The 22614-nt window shown below is 41.9% G+C and overlaps 1 protein-coding gene across 2 annotated transcripts in view; it reads right to left on the reverse strand.

Moving 5' to 3' along the window:
* Positions 1-22614, reverse strand: part of ATRNL1 (attractin like 1) — a 1085315-nt gene that overhangs the window by 916028 nt on the left and 146673 nt on the right. For both annotated transcript variants that reach the window (XM_075072516.1, XM_075072517.1), the window contains exon 7: positions 20478-20565. In XM_075072516.1, coding sequence (XP_074928617.1) covers positions 20478-20565 — 88 coding nt within the window. The remainder of the gene's footprint in view (positions 1-20477; positions 20566-22614) is intronic.

Consider the following 22614-nt stretch of genomic DNA (forward strand, 5'->3'; position numbering starts at 1 on the left):
GACACGATATTGCTTGCCATCTGAACCATTTCAGTTCTTAAATTCACATCGCCTCCTAGCGTCTATACCTAGTGTCGCTTGAGGAGGGGAGTGGAGAGGGAGGGACGGCTGGGCCCCGCCCTCTACTGCCAGGTCCGCAACCCAGGGGCCGCTGGGGTTGTGGTCGAACCAGTTGACTAGGCGGTTTCTTCCCCTGGGTTTATACTTCCCTCTCATAACGCCGTTCAGCTTGTGAAGGGCTTCTTGGCCTCTCTCTATACAAGCCTGGTGGCCCCTTACCTTTTAGGGTTTCTGTTGGGCTTCCCAATGCCAAACCGGCAGCACTCCTTTCCAAACCTTCTATTTCTCTCTGGACAAACTCTTCTCTTCTGCAATTGCTGGCACTGCATGACTCCAATCGCAACCTTTCTCCTTCAGGCAACCAAGCCTCCTTGTCTGAGCTGAAGCGAGGGTTTATATATCCGCATGACTGGAAGTCAGTGTGCTTCTAACTGAAGCAGGTGCTGCTAACTGAAGGGGGAGCAGGTGCTCACACTGGCCACAAGCTGTTACATACCAATGGCCTTCTACATTCCTACTCTATTACTAAAGCAAACTTCTTCGCCTTGGCAGGGAATAAGCTCGCCCTGCTAACAGCTCTTATGGGCTGGCCCTCTGGCCATACGCTGTATCACAGGTTGCAAGAATTACTTAAATTTTTTTTTACTTTATTTGGCTATAAAATATAATTCTTTGAAGAGTTTAGGCTGATAATAATCGCCAATGAAGTGTGTTATTATAGGTAATACTTGGTTGCTTAGGGTTTGATGCCGCATGACATTGTTCTAATTACAAAAAGGCAAAAGCGGACCGTAGATAATCATGCAGATGAGGGCAAGAGCCAACATCCTAAGTGGAGAAACAACAGAAGCGTACTTTTCATAAAAGAGATTAAAACTTTTATGCAAGGGTCTCACTTTGACAAACAAAACATAGTTGTGCTATAAAAGGAGTAAATTTTACAAACAGCTATTAATATAGAAACAAATGTGACTGACATAAGTGATTTTAGATTGCTTAACTTGAAGTTGAGCTGATTCAGCAGAGGCAGGTGCTCAGGCACAGTCTAAAAAGCATGCACCTTTAAAGTGCCTCCTGATGTAGTCCCCAAAAAAAAGATGCACCAAAAATCACTAGTCACATTGGAAATCTGGTCTGTGTAAAATCTCCAAGAGCCATCCACAAATAAATGGCAGTACTGCCATTAGAACTCAAGATTTCCCTACATCCAACTATGTACTTGCTGCCCCATATCCTTGTAATATCATAGAGTGGCTTACATGTGACTTTCCTTCTAAAAGACCATTTCCTATAAGTTATGGTAATTGTAGATGGAAAATCTGACAATGTGAAAACTCTGCTGATATATTAAAAAAAAATCTAATTTGGTGGATTGACTAGAGAAGATAGGATTAGAAAGAGGAGAGGTGGGGGTTAGCATTGTTTAGATGAACAAAAGTCAACACGGATCAAAATGAAATAAGCATGGATCATTTCCTTTTCTATTTGCTATTTGTTACATCAGTGAAAAATGTAAAGTAAAAAAAATAATTGTGAAACCAACCAGGCTCTCCCTACTGATATCTGTATATACACCATTAGTTCTACCTGCAAAATCAGGTCACAGAGCGATGAATCCGAAGTAACATAATTTAAGCCAAAAGAAATTTAAAACCAGACTGAGAGGAGAGTTAAGTGCCTGTCCTATCACTATGATTTTAAATATCGAATTTAGTAAAGCGTAAATCCGCATTACACCTGCACCTGTCCAACAACAAAGCCCTTTATAATCAATTAATAGAGGCTCATGATATCTGTACTCGCTCCCACGACGAGGGAGTTAGTGCTCGAAGTGGCGGTTATGCCATTCGGATTAGTTCTTCGGATTAAAAATGAGGTAGGGTGACCGCATATTTGATTCCAGTTTAAATCTTTTTGGCGCTCTTTTTGGTCATGTGCACTATCTTTTTTTTTCCCAGGCAGTGCACTGCATTGTGTACGTCAACTTCAGTATGACCCATAACAACAAAAGGCACTGAAATGTAATCAAGACCATCTACTTGTATCTGAATTTCAAAGAGTAGTCGTAAATTAGGAATCATAAACTCATGTATTTGTAGTAATAGAAATCAAGGGTAGATGCTAAGTGTATTGGTCTATGTTTACCTATCTCTTGCTAGAAATTTAACAATGTAATCAGATTATCTTGCAGACAATTCCCTTTCATGTCTTAATGACCCTATATTATGTATGCAAATAGCTCAATTAACCTTAAGATCAAAGACATAAGATTCTGAAGGAACTAATATTATTATTTACATTGCCTTCAACTTAATTATCTATGCTATAATGAACTGCTGTGATAGTTTGAATGGCTAATTGCCTTACATTAATGAATAAAACTAGCTTACCTGTGTATGCACAAGAAATAGAAGAGTAGCTTCAAAGCAACAATCTGGAGCACCTATTTTTCATTGGGAAAAGTCCTGCTGTGACAAGTGCTGTCAAGAGCCTTATCAGCTTGCTAGAAGACTATAAAGAAAAAGCTCCAGGCTTCTTTCGTATTTTTTAAACTTAGGTCTGCTTAAACTTTAACAGGGACGGTCTAAGCCACAAGACTGAGGTCTCCAGGTTTACTCTGGATTTACCCTGGAATTCTCATGGAAGAATTTGAACAAACTCTAAATCTGGACTGCCCACTGAACTATAACCTTTTAGATTGATTCCAGAAAAACTTATACAAATAACCTACCTCACCACCTCTGCTATGACACTTTTCACATATCTGTATGTATACTGATCTCTTAACCACTATGACTCTCTTCCTTTTATTATTAAAATCTTTATAGTTTTAATTACTAAGGGATTGGCATCTGCATGGTTATTGGGTCAGATCTAAAACTCAATATTGACCCAGGCATCAGTGTCTGGTCCTTTGGGACTGGTGCACCTAACAAATGGTGAATCTGGTTTTCAGTAACCACTCACTATGTTGGACTTGGATGTCTAGATGGGAATCAAGGGCTGGGATGCTTAAAGGAAGTTGTATTTGGCTTCTTGGTGATCAGTGTGGTATTACAAAAGCTATTTGGTTACTGGTTTGGTGAATATAATTATTGAATAAAACACCAGTTTGGGGGATTATCTGACCTATTCCTTGCAGTTTGCCCTGAGCAAGCACTCTCAGCGTGGCCCCTCCAGGGACTCAAGCACAACTGTATTGCATCTTCTGTAAAATGCTGTACACTTTAAGAGCACTGTACCTGTAAATGAATGGTTTTTATCAGTAGCTTAAGTCTAAGATTGATGGACTTTGTGTCTACGTGAAAACTATCTATGTGGAGAGGCAAAACTAGTTCTATTGTGCGGTAAATGTCTAATATCTGATACTGTTGTATGCAGTGTTATTGCAGCTGTATCTTTTGACCTGAAGAATAATTCTGTATAGCTCAAAACCTTGTTTCTCCCACCAACAGAAGTTGGTCCAATAAAAGGTATTCCCTCACGCATCTTACCTGTTTAATATCTAAAGGAATTATAGGTAGTTAAAGAGAAAAAAAATGTTTGTTTCCCCCCTTTAACTAGAGAAGTTTTAATTGGCCCTTGAAATGTGTGTAATTGGCCCTTGAAATGTGTGTTAACCATTTACGCTAAATAATTTGTTCAACCTTGCATTTAACTATGACACTATAGATATATCTACACTACAATTAAAAATTTGCGGCTGGCCCACTGCAGCTGACTCGGGCTCACCAGGCTCAGGCTAAGAGACTGTTTAATTGTGCTGTAGACTGCCAGGATCAAATTGGAAACCAGGCTTTAGGATTCTGCAAGATGGGAGCATCCCAAAGCTAGGGCTGAAGCCCAAACCAGAACATCTACAGCGTAATTAAACAGCCCCTCAGCCTAATCCCTGAAAGCCTGAGTCAGCTGGCATGGGACAGCCACGGGTATTTAACTGCAGTGTACAACATACCCTCTGAGTACATTTTCCAGACCTGAAGAAGAGCTCTGTGTAAAAGCAAAAGCTTGTCTCTCTTACCAATGGAAGTTGGTTCAATAAATAATATTACCTCACCCACCTTGTCTTCCTAATATCCTGGGACCAACACAGCTACAACACTGCATAGAACTAAATTATTCAAATAATGGAAAAAGCTTAAGATATGAAAAAATAAACATGACTAGAGATCATGAAAAAGAAATCCAAGATGGATTGATTTGCCATCAGCTGAACTTATTCGAAGGGCATGGCTATACTTGCAGATGTAGAGTGCTTTGAGTTAAACCAAAGCGCAGTAGGGAAAGCACTGCAGTTTGTCCACACTATCTGCAAGCGCACTGGCATGGCCACATTTTCAGTACTTGCAGCAGCATTAGGAGCAGTGCATTGTGGGCAGCCATCCCTCTTCCCATTCTGATGCTGTGGCTTGTGGGAAGGGGGCGGAGAGGTGGTGTATTCTGGATCCTGTCCCAATGCCCTGTGATGCATCAGTTCGCATCCCAGCAATCCCTCTGCTTCCGTCCACATTTGGCGCCATCTTTCAACGTTTCTTGTGCTGCATGCTCTGTCTTCCCTTTCGGTCTGCATGAATGGAGCCCAAACTGCTGAGGAATATGCTGACAAGTCTCACCAGCACATCACGTTTGGTCGTAACCAGTTTGGAGGGGGAAAGTCTACTGTAGGAATCGTGTTGATGCAAGTTTGCAGGGCCATTAATCACATCCTGCTCAGAAACACCATGACTCCAAGTAATGTGCATGACATGGTGGCTGGCTTTGCACAAATGGGTTTCCCTAACTGCGGAGGGGTGATAGATGGGCCTCATATTCCAATTCTGGCACCAGCCCACCTAGCCTCCAAGAAGGGCTATTTCTCTATGGTTCTCCAGGCACTTGTGGATCACCGTGGGCCTTTCATTAACATTAATGTAGGCTGGCCTGGAAAGGTGCATGACACACACATCTTACAGAACACTGGTTTGTTCAGGAAGCTGCAAGCTGGGACTTTTTTCCCAGACCAGAAGATCACCGTACATGAAGTTGAAATGCCCATTGTGATCCTTGGAGACCCCGCTTACCATTTAATGCTGTGGCTCATTAAATCCTATACAAGGACCCTTGACAGCAGCAAGGAGTGGTTCAATAACAGGCTGAGCCGATGCAGAATGACTGTGGAGTGTGCTTTTGGCCATTTAAAGGGCCGCTGGTGCTCTCTGTGTGGGAAGCTGAACCTGGACGATGACAGCATCTCCGCGGTTGTATCCACATACTGTACGCTCCATAACATTTGTGAAGGGAAGGGTGAAAGCTTCATTCAGGCATGGAACTCGTAAGTTCAACACCTGGAGGCTGAATTTGAACAGCCAGAGAGCAGAGCTATTAGAGGGGCCCAGCATGGGGCTGCAAGGATTAGGGATGCCTTGAGGGAACAATTTGAGGCTGAAAGCCACCAGTAATGTCTGGTACACTGCACGGGAATGAAGTGCAGTGGTTCCAATGTTAGCAGAAATCTGTGTTTGCTACGCTGACTTGCAGTGCCTGTTGCTTTCCTGGGCTAAGGTATCTTTTACTTTATGAAATAATAAAGAAGCTTTTCAGAGCCAGAAAATTCATTTGTTGAAAAGAAACACAACTTGAGAAACAGAAAGTGCAAGGGGGTGGGGTGGAGAATGGTACAATCACAGATTTGCATATGTCCTGCTATCACACTCAGCCTTCCTGTCTGGAGTGCTGTGCAATGAGTCCTGCACTTCAGGATGGCTATACTGCATGGTGATCGGGGTCGAGTGCAATGGGTAAGGATCATAGATTTCAGGGTTGGATGGTGAAGCTACAGCTGTTGGAGGCAGCTGATGGCAATAAGAACCCAGATGTTGGGGAAAGTGGGCTGGAGGTGACATGGGGCCACAAGGGAAAATGTTTTGGGACAAGGGCTGCCAGGAGGGGTGGGGGAGGGCGCAGTAGTGCTCCACCTGCATGGCTTCAAGCACCTGGATTGAGTACACTTGGCGCTCCATGATGCTTATCAGCCGATCAATGCTTTGCTGCCAAAGCTCGGTGTTTTTGTGCCAACGATTCACATTCTGCTGGCAGATGCTCCTTTCACTCTCCCTCCACTCCTGAGCTTTTAGATTCTCGTTAAGTGACTGTTGCATTACTTCATGCAGCATGTCCTCTTTGCTTCTACATGGCCTCTTCCTGATTCTTTGCACTCTCTCAGCTACTGATAAACACAGATGGCTGAGATCTCAAGGTTGCATCTGATAAAGGGAAAACGCAACACTTAACAGAGGCAGCATTGTTCACACCAGACAGAGAATGATTCCCCCGTACTTAAGCGGGGCAAGCACAGTCTACACAATAGCATAATTTGCCTGTCCCAAAGGGAGCACACGTAACCCACAGGAGCCCCCAAATGGTGAGTAAGCACAGGGTCAAGGGGGACTGATTCTTTCATGGCTGTGCTGTCCTGTGGGTTTCTGTGCCTTTGGGAGAGCCAAGAGCTGCAGGGGGCCCCTATATTGAACACTGTCCCCACATTTTTCACAGGATTCATCCTGGAAGATATCTCACTGCTGAGGGTGACCTGGGAAGCAAGGAAGGGTCTTCTACTACAATGCAGCTTCCGCCCTGGCCCATATGCAGCTTGCCTGTTTGCAGCAATGGTTCCCCCTCCCTTCACTGCACAGTGGCACGGACATGTTAGCCTGACTGGGACAAGGACCACAGTGGCTCTCCCAAGAAACCTGCGCAAGCGCATTCCCCAAGTTCTCACTGAGACCTTTGAAGAGATCACTGAGGCTGATTACCTCAATGTGAAAGAGCACATCAATGCCCTATTCTGCATCTAGGCATTCATGGAGCCCTAACTCTCCTCGCCCCAAGCGCCCGCACCAAATAACTTCCTTCCCAAAATAAAAGCCGCTTTCCAGGAACCTCCTCAGGTGTTTGTCCTTCCACAAGCACCAGCCGCTGTGACTGGCTACCTTCCTCCTGGCTTGAGAACAGCTCCTGGCTGCATGCCTCTAAGGATTCCAGGGTGTCTTCCTCCACCTCAGCACCCTCGTTCCCTCTTTGCTCCTACTTCTGCCTTGTTGAACCGGGCTCTGAAGTGTTCATGGTGGTACTCGGAGTGGAGGTGGAGTCACCCCGAAGTATCACGTCCAGCTCTTTGTAGAAACAGCAGGTGGCAGGAGCAGCATCAGAGCAGCGGTTTGCCTCACGGGCTTTGTGGTAGGCATGCTGCAGCTCCTTCATTTTAATCCTGCACTGCAGAGCGTCCCGGTAATGGCCGCTTTCCATCATGTCCCTAGATATCTGCCCGAAGATATCGTAATTCCTACGGCTTGAGCGCAGCTGGCACTGGACAGCTTCCTCCCGCTAAACATTGATGAGGTCCAGCACCTTGACATTACTCCATACTGGGGATCGCCTGGCGAGTGGAGGCATGGCCACCTGGAAAGATTCGCTGGGAGCACTCCATGCCTGGATGAGCAAACAGGAAGGGGATTTTCAAAATTCCCTGAGTATTTTAAGGGTGGGTCTGATAGTTGGTCACCTCAAGGCAGGGCAGTAGAATTCAAACTGATGACCAGAGTGGCTAGAACAGGCATTGTGGTACACTTCTGGAGGCCAATCAGATTGCATTCACAGACCAGGGCATCCACACTGGTGCCACGGCACTCCAACATTATTCCACTCGCCGAGGTGGAGTACCAGGAGCGCTCTAGCTGTGGAGTCAGAGCGCTCTACGTGCCTTGCCAGTGTGGACACGTCGTGAGTTAGAGCACACTGGGGTACTTTAATGTGCTCTAACTCACAAGTGTAGCCATGCCCTAAATTATACTCTGTTCAGACCAGCATCTGTTTTATTCTGTGAGTATGTAAAGGAAGAATCAATCTTCAGGAAACAGAGATGTTCAATATTATTATGAACTGTTGCCAGATATCAACTTGTTGGCAGAATGACAGTCCTAAGCTCTCTCTCTGGAGCCTGAATTTCTCCTGTCTAGCTATCTATAATGAAATGACAGTGAGAGGAAGAGCCAAATTAAATAATAGTAACTGTATAGTTCAAGTCTGTGTTAAAAATTCTTCAGTACTTCCATACATCCTCCAACATGACGACTGAGAATTCTTGGAGAAATCTCCCTATGGAAATTAAATTATACCATACTTAAAACTCTGGGACTGATAATACAGGAATCGGGATGGTATATATACAGAATTTAGTATTTGTCACTTAGCTTTGGAGCAAAATGGAAAATTCTTATAAAAGGGACTACTGAATCTTCACAGAGTAACAGATGTCCCTTGACTAAGAAGAGATAAGATATTGAATCTTTTCTCATGAGTATATGGGGAAAAAAGGTCCAAGTGATAAAGCTAGAAGGATGGAATTGATTATTCTGTTAGGGACTGATTATTTTCTTAAGGAAACATTCATGTTGGCATTCATGGAACACAAGATGATGATAATATCACTGCAGCCTATATGCTTTAAAAGTAAATGAACTCATCCAGGATACCTGTCTGCAGACTGCCAATAGACATTTACAGTCCCTCAGGCATGATGACTGCAACCTGATGTCTAATTTTAAATGCATCTGTGATCCAATTATTAGGTGTCAGATCTTTTCTCTTCTTGTTGACAATACACAAATCTCACATTTAAAATATTTCTCTAGAAGTGGTAGTGATTACTAACTCTTTTTCGACTTTTTCACATATAAAAAGGTATGACTGATCCTATTGTCCACAAGCTCTACATTGGTTGTCTTCTTAGAGTAAGAGCAAAATTTGTATCTCAGACTTGATCTTATACTGCCATGTATCCTATTGCGCCGTTAAGGTAATTTTCTTGCTACATATTTTCAACCAATGGGATAAAGAACAAAAAAACCATTTTGCAGACAGTACGTCAGTGCTGGAGTGGAAGTAGGCTTCCCTAACAGAAGAAATGGAACGTACTGTGTAATATTGTGCCTAACTACACCAAGTATTGTGAAGTAACAATGTTCTTACGAGAAGAGCCAATGAATTTGTTAGTAGATACAATACCTGACATACTAGCAAATCTTTAGAAGTATACTTTCACAAGTGACTACATACATGTATCAAGGGTGTTTACTGAAGATAAAATTTCCAATTAAAAGCCTCTATTTAGCATGCATCCTCATTTTACAGATGTAGCAATAAAAGAATGTACTATTGGTAATTCCACTAGAATTGGATTAGCTTTCAAAATATATGACAGCTTTCAAAATCATGAACTCATGTAAACTGGCAATGACTGGCACATTTTGGCAATAGTAGCCTTCTCTGATAGAATTCCCAGTTCTCTTTTCTCTCTCTAGAGGTACTCTCCCTTGGCAGCATAAATTTACCACAGGCTACCAAGCTATGAGTGAATAGGACATCAAGGTGGGAACCACAATTGGCAGTGCAGACTTATGCCTGCATAAGGAATATGTAACCTTTAGAGGGGATTTTCAAAAGCACTCATTATTGGCCTAACACTGCTCCTACTGAAGTCTATGATAAAATATCCCATTGTCCCAGACATGGCAGGAAAAAAGGCAAGACATCAGGAACTTTGGATTAACAAAGTCATAACTTCATTAACTTAACATCGGGGAAACTCTGGAAGTAACTCCTCCACTGCAGTTCCATTCCTTCCATAATCCATACCATAGGGGGAGAGGGCAGCCCTGAGCCCCTCCTTCCCTCTCCAAACTTTTAACCTGGTACTGGCACAATTTCTGGCACCACACTACTCTCTTTTTGTACAAAGGTTGAAGGTATAGGGAAATGGGATTGTGGCCCCTCACTGCAGTAGACATTAGAAGCCCTAGCTTCATACACCTCTATCTTCTTTAAGGGATAACCTCCCCTATTCCTGATTGCAATTCTAGTTTATCAAGAATCTAGAACCCCCTATTAAGTGAGTGCCTACTTTAGACATTTGCCAAGTTGCAACAACATGAACTCATTATGACCTAATTTATCCATTTGGTCCCTGAGCTGATAAGAGAAAGGCAAAAAACCACCACCACTCAGGCCATCTGGCAATGAGGGGGAAATTCCTTCCTAGCTCCCAAAAAGGGCTACCAATGTGATGCCTACAGAAAGTCACAAACTCAGTGCTACTCTAATTTCTAAAGTGTGCATGAGTGTGTTGGGGACTGGGGTGCCCACAGACAGGGTAAAGGGTTTATAAGTCCATCTTCAGGTGCATGGGAGCCAATAGGCTTTGATGCACCTTTACTTCTAGCCAATCAGCCAAGGAGCCCACTGATACACTCCCGAAGCCCACAGAATCTTTGAAGGGGGTCCATGGATTCTCTTTCTCCTATTGGCCCAAACAAAGTCTCTCCACCTTAGAGGTCATTGATAAGGGGGTCGGGGGGGAGAGAGACTATTAACTTCAGTGATGCAGAGTTTAGACAAAGCAGAGCACTTCTGAAAATTTCACCCCTACTCTTTACAAAGCCTCTAGTTATTAAATGTTGCATTTGTCTTTATGTCTAATATCTGACAAAAAAAGGGAATAAACTTCCTCCCAAAATCAATATATTGCACAGAAAACAAAAATATGCAGAAATTCATGAAATAGAAAGCATATTTCAATATAGAACTTCTTAACACACTTTAATACATTTCCTACTGTCATATTACACACAAAATGCAAATGAAATTGACTTTATTATGAAATACCATGACTATAGTTAAGAAAAACAGTTGAGTAATGAATAAACTAAACCTCAAGAAATATTAGCTCTTTAAAAATAGGTTGCTCGTGTGATCAACATTTTAATTTGGAGACAATATTAAGTCTCTGAGGTTTTACCTATTTAAACCAATTTAAATTCCCCCCAAAATATAGGAAAGTGACAAATAAATCAAAATTAGTTTAATGGAATGAATAGTTACAACATTACTTTAATATTTTTGACAAAGCACAAACCAACATTTCTGAAGAAAAATTCTCATTAATTTAACCAATATTAAATGTAAAGTTGACATTCACTTGGACAGTAGTTGTATTTTAATTCAACAGCATGGCTACTGACAGTATATGTACAATCTGTGTCACATAACTCTTAGAAGAGAAGTAATAGATACTTTTCAATTTTTCACCATTGTATTATACCAATTTTCCCATATTCTCTAACAAGAATGAATATGATTCAAAAACTTTTAGCAGCCATGAAAACCATAGATATCTTGTTTTATATCTGCATTTAAAATTCTCACTATCACAAATCTCAACACAAATTAATATTTTCTGACATATCACATCAATTACTTTTTACTGGCTGAAAAATTACTCCATTAGAAAAATGTGCATCACCATTCTGGGACACTAGCCGATGTGTACCTAAGATCCTATTAAACGTATTTTGTAGATTCTAGCTAATTCTGTTAACATAAAATGTAAATTATTTACTTTCATTAGACACACACAGTGATGGTTTTAATATTCTTCCTATTCACATTTGAAAGCACTTCACATTTGTTTTATTCTGTTTTATTTATTTTTTTAATTTTCAAACTCAGGGATGAGTAATTGACTTAATATTTTAAAAACATGTTTTTGCTACAAATCTCGTAAGAAATAATTTTACTTCACTATCCCCTACCCTCCCTAAGCAGTAAGGAAGGATCAGGAAAAAGCAATGTGATTTTTCATTTGTCAGATAATTTTCTGAATCACTACACGGAGACACTAGAGAGAGAGACTGAAATGACTATAAAGACAAAAATGATCAATTATGTAACTCTCCTAACCTTGTATTGCGCTCAGCAGACCTTACATTGATGAATGGCAGATGACTGGATAAACAAAGTATTTTTTAAAGTGTCAGTTATGAAGTAAAGTTGTACAGTCTGTCATTAGCTCTTGTTATTTCCTCTGCCATCACAATGAAATGGCACAAAGATTAGTGTGCTGGGATGGCAAGTGGAAGAGGAAATAAGAAACCTTGTTCTGCTTATAACTCCCTTCACTAGGCAAGTTACCAAGAGGTAACAGAATTTACACTAAATGTTTTAGTTGATGTAATTCACAGAGCTTGCTTCACATTACAGAAGATCAAAATCATTACCTAAAATAGGTATTATGGAGAGACATGTATACTCAAGTATTACAGTAGTACTCTATGTCATCAGTAGTTTTAAAAGCTTTTGAGGATCTCAGTAAATAAACAACAGGGTTGGGGTTTTTTTTTTTGAATCTGACACTTAAATTGAAAATAAAGTTGTCATACTGAAATGCATTCAAAAATAATAAAACACTGAAGACCGTGCTTTTCTATAGTTCTGGAAGACAGAATTTTGCTTTCAGGACCACATGGATATGTTAAAATCTTCTGTTTTGACCAGGAGATTGTTTTTAGCAGTCTTTTTTCCTGTTCTTCTGTCTCTGTAGGCTGTTTATTTATGGATAAGCAAGGCCACTCTCTGTCAAACATCTATGAGTAGGCTCCCAGCCAAGAGGACTCTGATATAGAGATGAAGGCTGGAGAGTGTAGTTCTCCAACCTACCTGTGACCGCAAACTCAGTACAATGGCTATGATACTAGTCAATACTCTAACCATCTCCACCTGACCACAGAGGCCTATAAACAGTAACCAGGGGTCCACAGCCAGGGCCAGAGTCCTCTTCTCCCAGCCAAGGAGTAGCAGGTGGAGGCAACCACAGTGACCCCCCTACTTCGTCTATCCAGACAGAAATCAGCAGCCAGACACTAGGATCTAGGGGCCAGAGACCCAGCCAGAATATCTATTCCCAAGCTACCCCTGAAAACACATTCACAACAGTCCTGGACCATACCAGGGCAGATTCTAGTCTGCACCTGGAATACTGGGCTCTCACACAACTGGTTACATCTCTGTGATTCTTTGCCACAGACCTGGCTTAAGTTAAAGTTCCTGCCAGCTGGCTAGCAACCCCCCAAGAGACTAAATATCAGCTGTGGATGGTCAGAGCACAATAGTTACAGCCACTCTCCAACATGCCCCATGCACAAGCAACATTGACTTTCTACCCACTGGAGACTCTCCCATGCTTAGGAGCTTGCATGTGGTTTCCACTCCTTTTTGCACCACTTGGGTCAGCAAAAAGGAATGGAATGGGGCAGAGAATCTGTACATACTTTCTTCCAAAATGCCACTGTGGGATTGATCCTCTCAAGCTGTTATGGTATAGCTATTCTGATTAGTTAGCTGTTCCACAAGTCTAAAATGCTGACAGCTGGGAAAAAAGAACACACAAACAGGTGTGAACCATGGAATGTGAACAAGAAGTGAACATGTGAACTGTTTCACCTAACAATTCAAATGATTCTAAGAAGTTCACCTGATCAGTAGCATAGTTTCAGAGCTGTCAGATCAAAGATGATTGAGGATGACCCAGGGAAATTATTATACAGCATGCTTCTACTATAGATGGGTTTGAGGCCTTTTCCTGAACATACCAGGAAAGACATCATGATATGGCAATCCCCTAAGACAGCGTATTAAAAAAAGACTGTAAAATATCTCAAATGGAAAACATCTATGCATAAGATTAGATGTTCTTGGTAGGTATGTGCTGCAGTGTCATTTATGTCTGTGTAAACACTAAGGGTATGTCTATACTGCAATCAGGAGGTCTGACTGCAGCTTGATAGCTCAAGTAACAATTGCACTGAAGCCACAGCAACACAAGCAGCCGCTGAGGCTAGCTCTGCCCACCTGGGAACTCTGGTACATACTTGAGTAGCAGCTGCCCACACTGCTGCAGCTTTACTGCTATTATTACTCAAGGTAGCTATGATGTAGCTAGACCAACACTAGCTCAGATATGTACCTGAGCTGCACTCACACCTCTCAGCTGCATGGTAGTCATATCCTGAGAACTATGTCTCTCTGATCTCTCACTGAACCAGCTTGGTATGGATGATCAATTCATTTTGTGTCTTGCACAGATTGGGGTTTGGATGAGTACCATCTGGATAAGGTTTCTTCCAAACAGGTCTGAGTTAATATTGGTAGGTTGGGGAAAAACAACTAATAGGACTGGCAGAGGTGATGACAGTTCCCTTCATCAAGGGAGACTGCCCACCTTTTGTAACTCAGACTCTGAACTCAGGGATCTTACTGGATCCTCAGTTGCTTCTAGATATCTAGAAAACTGCAGGGGCCAAAGATGCCTTTTATCCTTATCAACTCTTGGCCAAGATTTCTCTTCCAGAGTTATAACTGTTATCCATCGTTCATCACCTCTCATTGGATTAGAGCAATACACTCTATATGGGGCTGCATCTTAAGGCTAATCAAACACCAGCTATTACAGAGTATAGTTGCCTACTTACCAAACAATGTGTGTCACCAGTAAGGATAAGATGTTGTCATGAATATTTTTAGTAAAAGTCACGGACAGGTCATGAGCAATAAAGAAAAACTCACAGAAGCAGTGACGTGTCTGTGACTTTTACTAAAAATATCTGACACAAAATGGGGATCTGCGTGTCCCCACACCCCCTGCCACCTATAGCTGGGAGCTGCAGGGTACCCCTGCCACCCACACCTCCAGGGATCCCTCTGCCACCCATAGCAGCCAGGAGTTGTGGGGTCCCCCCACTGCCTGCAACTCTGGGGATCCCCTGGCTGCCCATGGCAGCAGAGAGCTCTGGGGTTCCCCTGCTGCCAGGAGCTGTGGGGTTCCCCCATCATCTGCAGCTCCAGAGGCCCCCGCCACCCATGAGCAGGGGTACCCTGCAGCTCCCTACTGCCACAGGCTGAAGTCACAAAGGTCTCTGACCTCAGTGACTAAATCATAGCCTTAGTCATCAGACGCTCTCCACATCACTCCATATGCTACCTGGTTGCCACCCTACATATGTCCTGAATTGGCACCTGTGTCAGAATGGCAGCAGAGGAGGCTTGAGACCTTGTAGAGTACAGCATTGGATTAGTTGGGGATGAAACATTCACAAGAATGTAGCATGTGTTGATACACAAAGGAGATTCTCTGTGCTGAAACAGGGAGGCCTCTCATCATTTCTGTGATAGCTGGATAGATCTGTGGAATGGTTTGGTCTTTTGTAGGTAGAACACCAGGGTATATCATACATCTAAGGAGCGAAGCCATTGTTCCTCTCTGCCTGCATGCGGTTTAGTGTAGAACACCGGTAGAAATATTGCTGGACTGCAGTGGAACTGAGGCACCACTTTCAGGAGTAATGAAGGGTGTGGGCATAGCTGAACCTGTCCTTAAAGAAGACCACATACAGGGGTTCTGAGATGAGAGCTCAAGGTGATTGCTACCAGGAAGGCAACTTCCCAAGAGAAGTGTAGCAGTGAACATGTTGCCAGTGGTTCAAATGGAAGACCTGTAAGCTTTGACAGGACCAGCTTTAGATCTCACACAGGAGTGGGGGTCTCTGATCTGTGCGTACACACTCTCTAGACCTTTGAAGAACCTGACCACCATGTCATGGGAAAAGATGAAATGGTTGTCAACCTTGGGAAGAAAGGCTGACATGGCTGTCAGATACACCCTAACCATGGAGCGAGGAAGCTCCAGCTGTCTCCATTCGAGTAGATAGTCCAGGATAAGTTGCAGGAAGGACTGCAGCAGCAGGACTTATCAATGTGAGCACCAGATAAAGAACCCCTTCCATTTAGCCAGGTAACTCGCCCTGGCAGATGGTACCAGGACTTCTTGGACTTGCTCTGAACAAGACTGCTCCTCTGGATTCACCCATGGAGATTCTAGGCCATCAGGTGTAGTGATGGGAAGTTCAGGTGGAGCATTCACCTGTAATCCCTGGATATTAAGCCTGCATACAATGGGAGCTGGAGAGCCATCTCCACCGATACGGTCAGGAGAGAGAAGAACCAGTGCTGTCTGGGCCATGCCAGAGCTATGAGGATGATTTGGGCTCAGTCCTCTTTGATCTTCATCAGCACCTTGTGAATGAGTGGGATGGGTGGCAACACACAGTGCAGATGCTGAGTCCAAGGTAACAGGAATGAGTCTCTGAGGGACCTCTGGCCATGGCCCTTGAGGGCGCAGAACTGGTGAGATTTCCTGTTGGATTGAGTGGCCAACAGGTCTACCGGGGAGTCTCCACTTTCAGAAGACGTCTCTCCCAATATCTGGATGGAGAGACCACTCATGGTGAGAGGAGAAAGACCTGCTGAGGCAATCTGCCAGCCGATGATGGACCCCAGTAAGATGGGAAATTCTAACATGCTGTCATGACCGACACAGAACATCCAAAGACTGGCCGTTGCCTGACAGAGTGGAGAAGAACACGCCCCTCTCTGCTTGTTCATGTAAAACATGGCCATTGTGTTATCTAAGGACTAAGATGGATTTCCCTCATAAATGAGAGAGAAATGCACTGCCCTGAGCTCCCCGACATTGATATGCTACATTCCGATGCCCAGCTGGAGAAATGCTTCCACTTTGCCAGGTAAGTCGTTCTGGAGGAGGGCTTTCTACTTTCCAAGAGAACCTGCTGTACCTGACTAGAGCAGGCCTGCTCCTCCAGGTACAGCCACGCAGAAGCCAAGCTGTGAGGTGGAGAGAGAGAAGGTTTGAGTGCAGGAGCAAACCACGGTCCAGTGAGAATAGGTCTGAGTGGCTGGGCAGTGGCCATAGAACAATCATGGCCAGATGCATGAGCATGCCAAACCAATGCTGGTGAGGCCACACTGGGCAATCATAATGACTCACGCCTTGCCCCTCTTGATTTTCGACAGGACTCTTCTGATAAGCTGAATCAGCTGGAATGCATACATTAGATCTCCCACCCATGACAGAAGATAGACATTGGAAAGGGCGCCCCTGCTGAGGCCTTGGAGAGAGCGGAACTGATGATACTTTCTGTTCTGTCTGGTGGCAAACAGGTCCAGTTAGGGAGCCCCTCCACTTCTGGAGGGTCTATTTACAGTGCACACTAGATAGAGAACCACTAATGGAAGAGACTGGCTGAGCAACCAGTGTTTCAGCAACTGTCATGGGAGGTAAGAGGGAACTGAAAGACAGCAGGGTCGTCAGGCCCTTATACTGACACTATGAGCATGCAATGCCAGAGGCACTAGAACCGACCCAACAGACATTGCTAAGGAAAACATTTCCAGCAATTGTGCTTGGGGCGCACAAATATCTACAATGGAATGGACATCTGCAAGCACTCAACGAAGAACTAGTATTTGAATTGCACATATTTTAAATATATTGAAAGGAATAATAAACTAAAACTATATAAAAATGTATTAAGTATAGATTATCTGCTTTTAGGCCTCCTGGAAATGATTACCAAAACAGTATTATGCTAACGAACCAATAAGAATATAACAATACATTGGATTTTGAAAAATCTCAACCATGATTGAGGTCTCCTGAACTGAAGAAAAACTTTGAATAAATCAGTTGTGGGCCAATAAGAGACTTTTCTAACCTCTGTACAGTATGTGTATGATGGTTCATTTTATCTAGCTCTCAATCACTCCTAAGATACTGTATAGATCAAAACAAGAAACCAACTTGTGGATGTATAGTAAGTAACCGAAAGATGCACAGAATTAAACCATGTGACCTGTGGTTACCTCTTGCTATCAGAGGCTAACAGAAACAGTGAGAAATGACCTTTGAAGCATTATGTAAGTGTTCTAGAGTAAATTATAATAGCCTACAAGCATGCATGCATACATTTAATGGCCACAATGAACCAGCTGATAAAATAATTTTGCCTAAGTGGTATTAAAGCAAATACAGAACCTACTCTTTTTTAATTCTAGGAACAGCTCTTGATCAAATCAGTGAAACCATATTTGAAGGGCTATATGGTCTCAACATCAATACCAACAAGTTAGAACAAACCAATCAAGAGAATTAGCTTTCTTTGATAAAACCTTACTTATTAAATTAATATCATCTGGAGTGGAGGGGTGTGAATTTAGTGTTTCTGCAAGCATCAAATTGACTGGCTTGAATACTGAAGTTCTTTGTCTATACAAAGAGCAATACCACTATAGTCATTCTTACATCACCCTACCCATATGTTTCATCCTTGTTCTGGATAGATTATTCCTTCAGAATTCAATCTTAATCCCCTTTATTTTTTGATTGTCTTGAAACTGCCAACAGTAGTGCCAATTATGATGGAAAATTGTGTCATGTGACTACCAGATCACTAGAAATCGAAGTACTATCACCAACCACATATTCATTTTCAGTGAAACTGCATTTTCCTGTATGCCTAGGGATATGCAAGAAACGACGGTATTGTCTAACTTTATCCTCTAACACTCCCCTTATTCATCATTTAGCGCAGATATCCATATTTATTTCTCTAATGTCAGAAACTATTCCATCAAGGCTCTTAATAATTTTTCTTCTATGAATTCCTTCCAGTTTGCTGATTTTCTTCTATTATTGAGGTGTTTGGAACTATATGCAGTCTTCTTCATGGTAGTGCCTCAATGCCATGCAGAGAGAGACGAACAACTTCCTAATAGCCAGTTTGGTCATGAGAAGAGGTGTTTAAGATAATGTCATGTAACACTTTAGATGGGTCTAAAAGCAAGAATGCTTCTATGCTTTCCTGTCTATAAATATATAAAAATGTCTAGGGCACTTTATATAACTATACATCAGTGGGAATCTTCTGATCTTTTTCCTTCCAGGATAAAACATTTCAGCCCTTCAACTTTAACTAAAGGAGCTTTCTAAGGAATGGCACAGTAAGTTATTTCATTCTCCACAGAGTCAATTATATATCTTCAATTTACTTTGCACCACAATCAGGCTACACTGGCTCCTATCCTCTCACTTTGGTCTGGAGAGAGACTTTAAAATCTCAGGAGTTCAAGTTTAAAACTTAATCTAATCACTACTTTCTGTGGATATTTTTGTTCTTAAATAAAAAGTGTTATACAATGACTAGTCCACAGCTCAAAGCTGCCACCTTCAGATACTATATAATGCTCTTCTGCAATAAATTATGTTCCTGTTGTTCAATTTCTTGAAGATCTCAAAACATAAATAATCAAACTTTGTCCTAGAAAGATTTTAAAAGATTTTTAAAAGTCTGTACGTTTTAAATATAGTTCAACTGAAATTCTTTCATCTTACTCACATGTGAATACTCATTTGGCCCGCATTATTTTCACAATTGATTATTTAATCATCTGTTTTATACTGCTGGTCCTGTATGTTCACTAATTGCAGATATTAATTATCAATAAATTTGGTTTCACTGAATAATATCTTTTCAGATGTGTGCCTATAGCTCTCATTATCATCATCAAGAGCTGTATGTCCAGATCTTGATGATAATAGATCTCTATGTTATCAACAAGGTAGAAATAGATCCCCATGTTATCAACAAGTTCATTTTATTACAATAATTAATGCTTTTTTAATTTTTCTACATATTGCTGGTAAAAGAACATTTAAAACAGATGCAACTGAAATAGCCCAAGAAAAGAATTTGTAGGTGAAATTTAGAAGCCTTAAATTATTTGTTTAAGCATTTATTAAATCACTTATTACTAGAGTGGTCACTATCTGAAAAGTTCACATTGGCCAACAGCAGTGATGACAGGAGATAATGGTTAGGACATTTAGTCTTAAGTCAACTGAACTGGAAACCCTTTTATACATCAGGACCTAAATTCAAGGTTCTGTGTTTTTCCTGCAAGAGCCAATAAGATTGCTAACATTTAAAGCTACCTAAAGAATTACACTGCATTTCCTGAATACCTTACGGTGCTTTAAAAGTTGGAGATGTCTCAAAGAAAATCTGATTTTAAAAATTGTGTTTAATTGTAAGTATCAACTCTGCAACTATATTCTGTTAATGTTAAACAGGTTTTTTAATTTAAAAAAAGTCTTTCAATTTACCTTCAGGGAAGTAGCACAACAGCTTTCACCTCTAGGACTTGCTTCAGTTTTTCCAGAGATTCTGCCATAGCAGCAAGACTGACAGTTCAGTTTACCTATACATCTTACAGTACATACTACCGTACTGCAATTTTAGTTTTTTAATACAGCTATGGCCCTGCATGTGCTAATTAGACGACAGTGAAACTGAAATAAGTAAATGAACAAAAAAAGTGTACTTCTCATGTCAACAGTTCAAATCACACAAAACCATAAGCTCCTATATTGTACTGTTTTACTCAGTCTCAGTTTTCAGAGCTCAGGGTCAGCTTGAAAACTGAGTAACCATCTACATTAAGAAATGGTACAATAATCTTTCTAAGTAAGGACTGAAGAAGCCTATGGCACAAGTGTAAAACTAGAAATGAGATTATCCTCACAGTTTAAAATTTATGGCTAATCACATTTTCAATTTCAGACTGCCATTTGCACAATATATGATCATTAACATTGTGCATGAAAGAATGAATTAAAATATTAAAAGTATCCCAACCTGATATAAAGCAAGACTGTGTCCATATCTCTGGAGAGGTCCTTTTGATACAGGTACTACATTCCATATGTTGCTGTCTAAATTATAGCTAAAAGAAACAGAGAAGTAAACATTTTATTATCTAGAACAAAATGCTGGGTTTGGACACTTTTTGGACATGTAGTTTTCTTGCATTATACATACTAGACATAAAATCCCTATTTTTCTGAATGTTTTATCTTGTTTTGGGCTTCAATATTCTAGTATGGAATTATGAAAATCAGAAAAATGTCATTTTATAGGCATATATCATCAAGTAAAATTATGATTACAAGGATCCATTTAGCCAACTCTGTATTTCATGATTCATATCCTGTTCATTAATGCATACAAATATGTTTAATAGTGGCATAGTATTGTTACAATAGTATGTTTACAGTATTATTACATGAGGCCAAGTGGCTGAGGAGGGACAGGCAAGTCCTGGCTGGTACATATGAATAGTTCACGATGTGAGTTATGATGCTGATCATTGCCTGGACCTCGTCTGCTGGTAAGGAAGCTCATGCTGTGACTGAACTTAAGGTAGCTTCTATGAAGTCCAAAGACTGTGTGGGGTCTACGATAGATTTCTGTACATTGATGCTGACTCTGAGGAAACAAAGAAGGTTGAGTAACATGGAGGTTGACACCTGGGATTCTTGCCTGGGGAGAAAGGAAGAAAAGAAACCTCTAAACATACATATCACTGATGAATCTTTGATGGGCTGTGGGAAGGAGTGAAGACACCATAACATCTGACATAAGCCATTATGATGGAAATAACTTTGATGAATACTCTGGGAGTGGTGGCTATACCGAATGAGAGCACTCTGTACTGGAAATTGTGGGTACCCACTGTGAATCTCAGGAAATGTCTGTGGGGCAGATAAACCTTGTGAAAGTAAGCGTCCTTCATATCGAGAGCCATATACTACATGCCCTTCTCCAGGCATCACTATCACTATGCAACTTGAGCTTGTGGATGAAGCAACTGAGGTGCCAGAGATTGAGGACTGGTCCACGTCTTTCTTCTTGGGTAACTGGAAGTAAGATAAGTAGAATCCTGTTCTCTGATATTCTGGGGGAACATGTTCTATCGCTCTCCTTTGAAAGAAGAGTTCACCTCTTGAGCGAGAATGCTGTTGTGCAAGTGGTCCCTGAAGAGGTCAGGGAGGGGGGCCTTGGAAGAGTTAGAATGATAAACTCGATCGTATAGCCATGGTGGATGATGTTCAACACACATCTGTCCATTGTTATTGTATTCCTAGCATGGCAAAAGAGTGCTAAATGACCCCCAAAGGAAGTAGGATGGTTGTGAGCTGGTAGACACAGTGGTTGGCTGCTCTCAGGTGTGCATCAGAAATTCCTCTTGGCAGCTGTGACATCGAAGCCTGCGAGGGGGGGCCCTGGGAGGCAAGACCACTGTGTCTTTTGATGTTTCCTCAGAGACTCTTAAAGTCTCAGAATAGAATTGAGGAGACCTATAGCACCGAGTGAGTAGTTGGCAGTGGAATTTTCACTTCAGAGCAGGAGTGTAGATGCCCAGCGCGCGAAGGGTGGCCCTGGAATCCTCAAGCGTATGCAGCAATTCATCCATCTTCTGGTTAAAAAGATTCATTGAAAGCGACGTCTTCAATAGTGTTCTGTACCTCCCTGGGGAAACCAGAAGAATAGAGCCAAGACTCCCTACATGACTATGGCCATAGACATGGCCCTGGAGGAGGTATCTGCTGCATCCACTGCCAATTGGAAGGCTGTTCTGGCCACCAGCTTCTCTTCTTCAATATGCCCCAGAAATAAGCCTGGTGTGCTGTGGCAGGCTATCAGTAAATTCCTTGAATTTACTGTGATTCAGGAAGCCATGTTTGGCTAGTAATGCCTAATAATTCACTGTCTTGAATTGCAGGTTAGCAGAAGAAAATACCTTGTCTCTCGAAAGTTCCAGATGTTTGCCCTCTTCATCAGCTGGTGTGGATAGAGGATGTTGTTGTTTGGCGATTTCAGTCTCAGCCTGCACTACAAAGAAGTTTGGAGGAGGGTGAGATAACAGGAACTCAGAACTCTTGGCAGGAATGTAGTAGAACTTTTCAGCCCCTTTAGGGGTAGCTGTGCCACA

The sequence above is a fragment of the Chelonoidis abingdonii genome, chromosome 15 (assembly GCF_003597395.2).
Source record: "Chelonoidis abingdonii isolate Lonesome George chromosome 15, CheloAbing_2.0, whole genome shotgun sequence".
In the NCBI taxonomy this organism is placed as follows: Eukaryota; Metazoa; Chordata; order Testudines; family Testudinidae; genus Chelonoidis; species Chelonoidis abingdonii.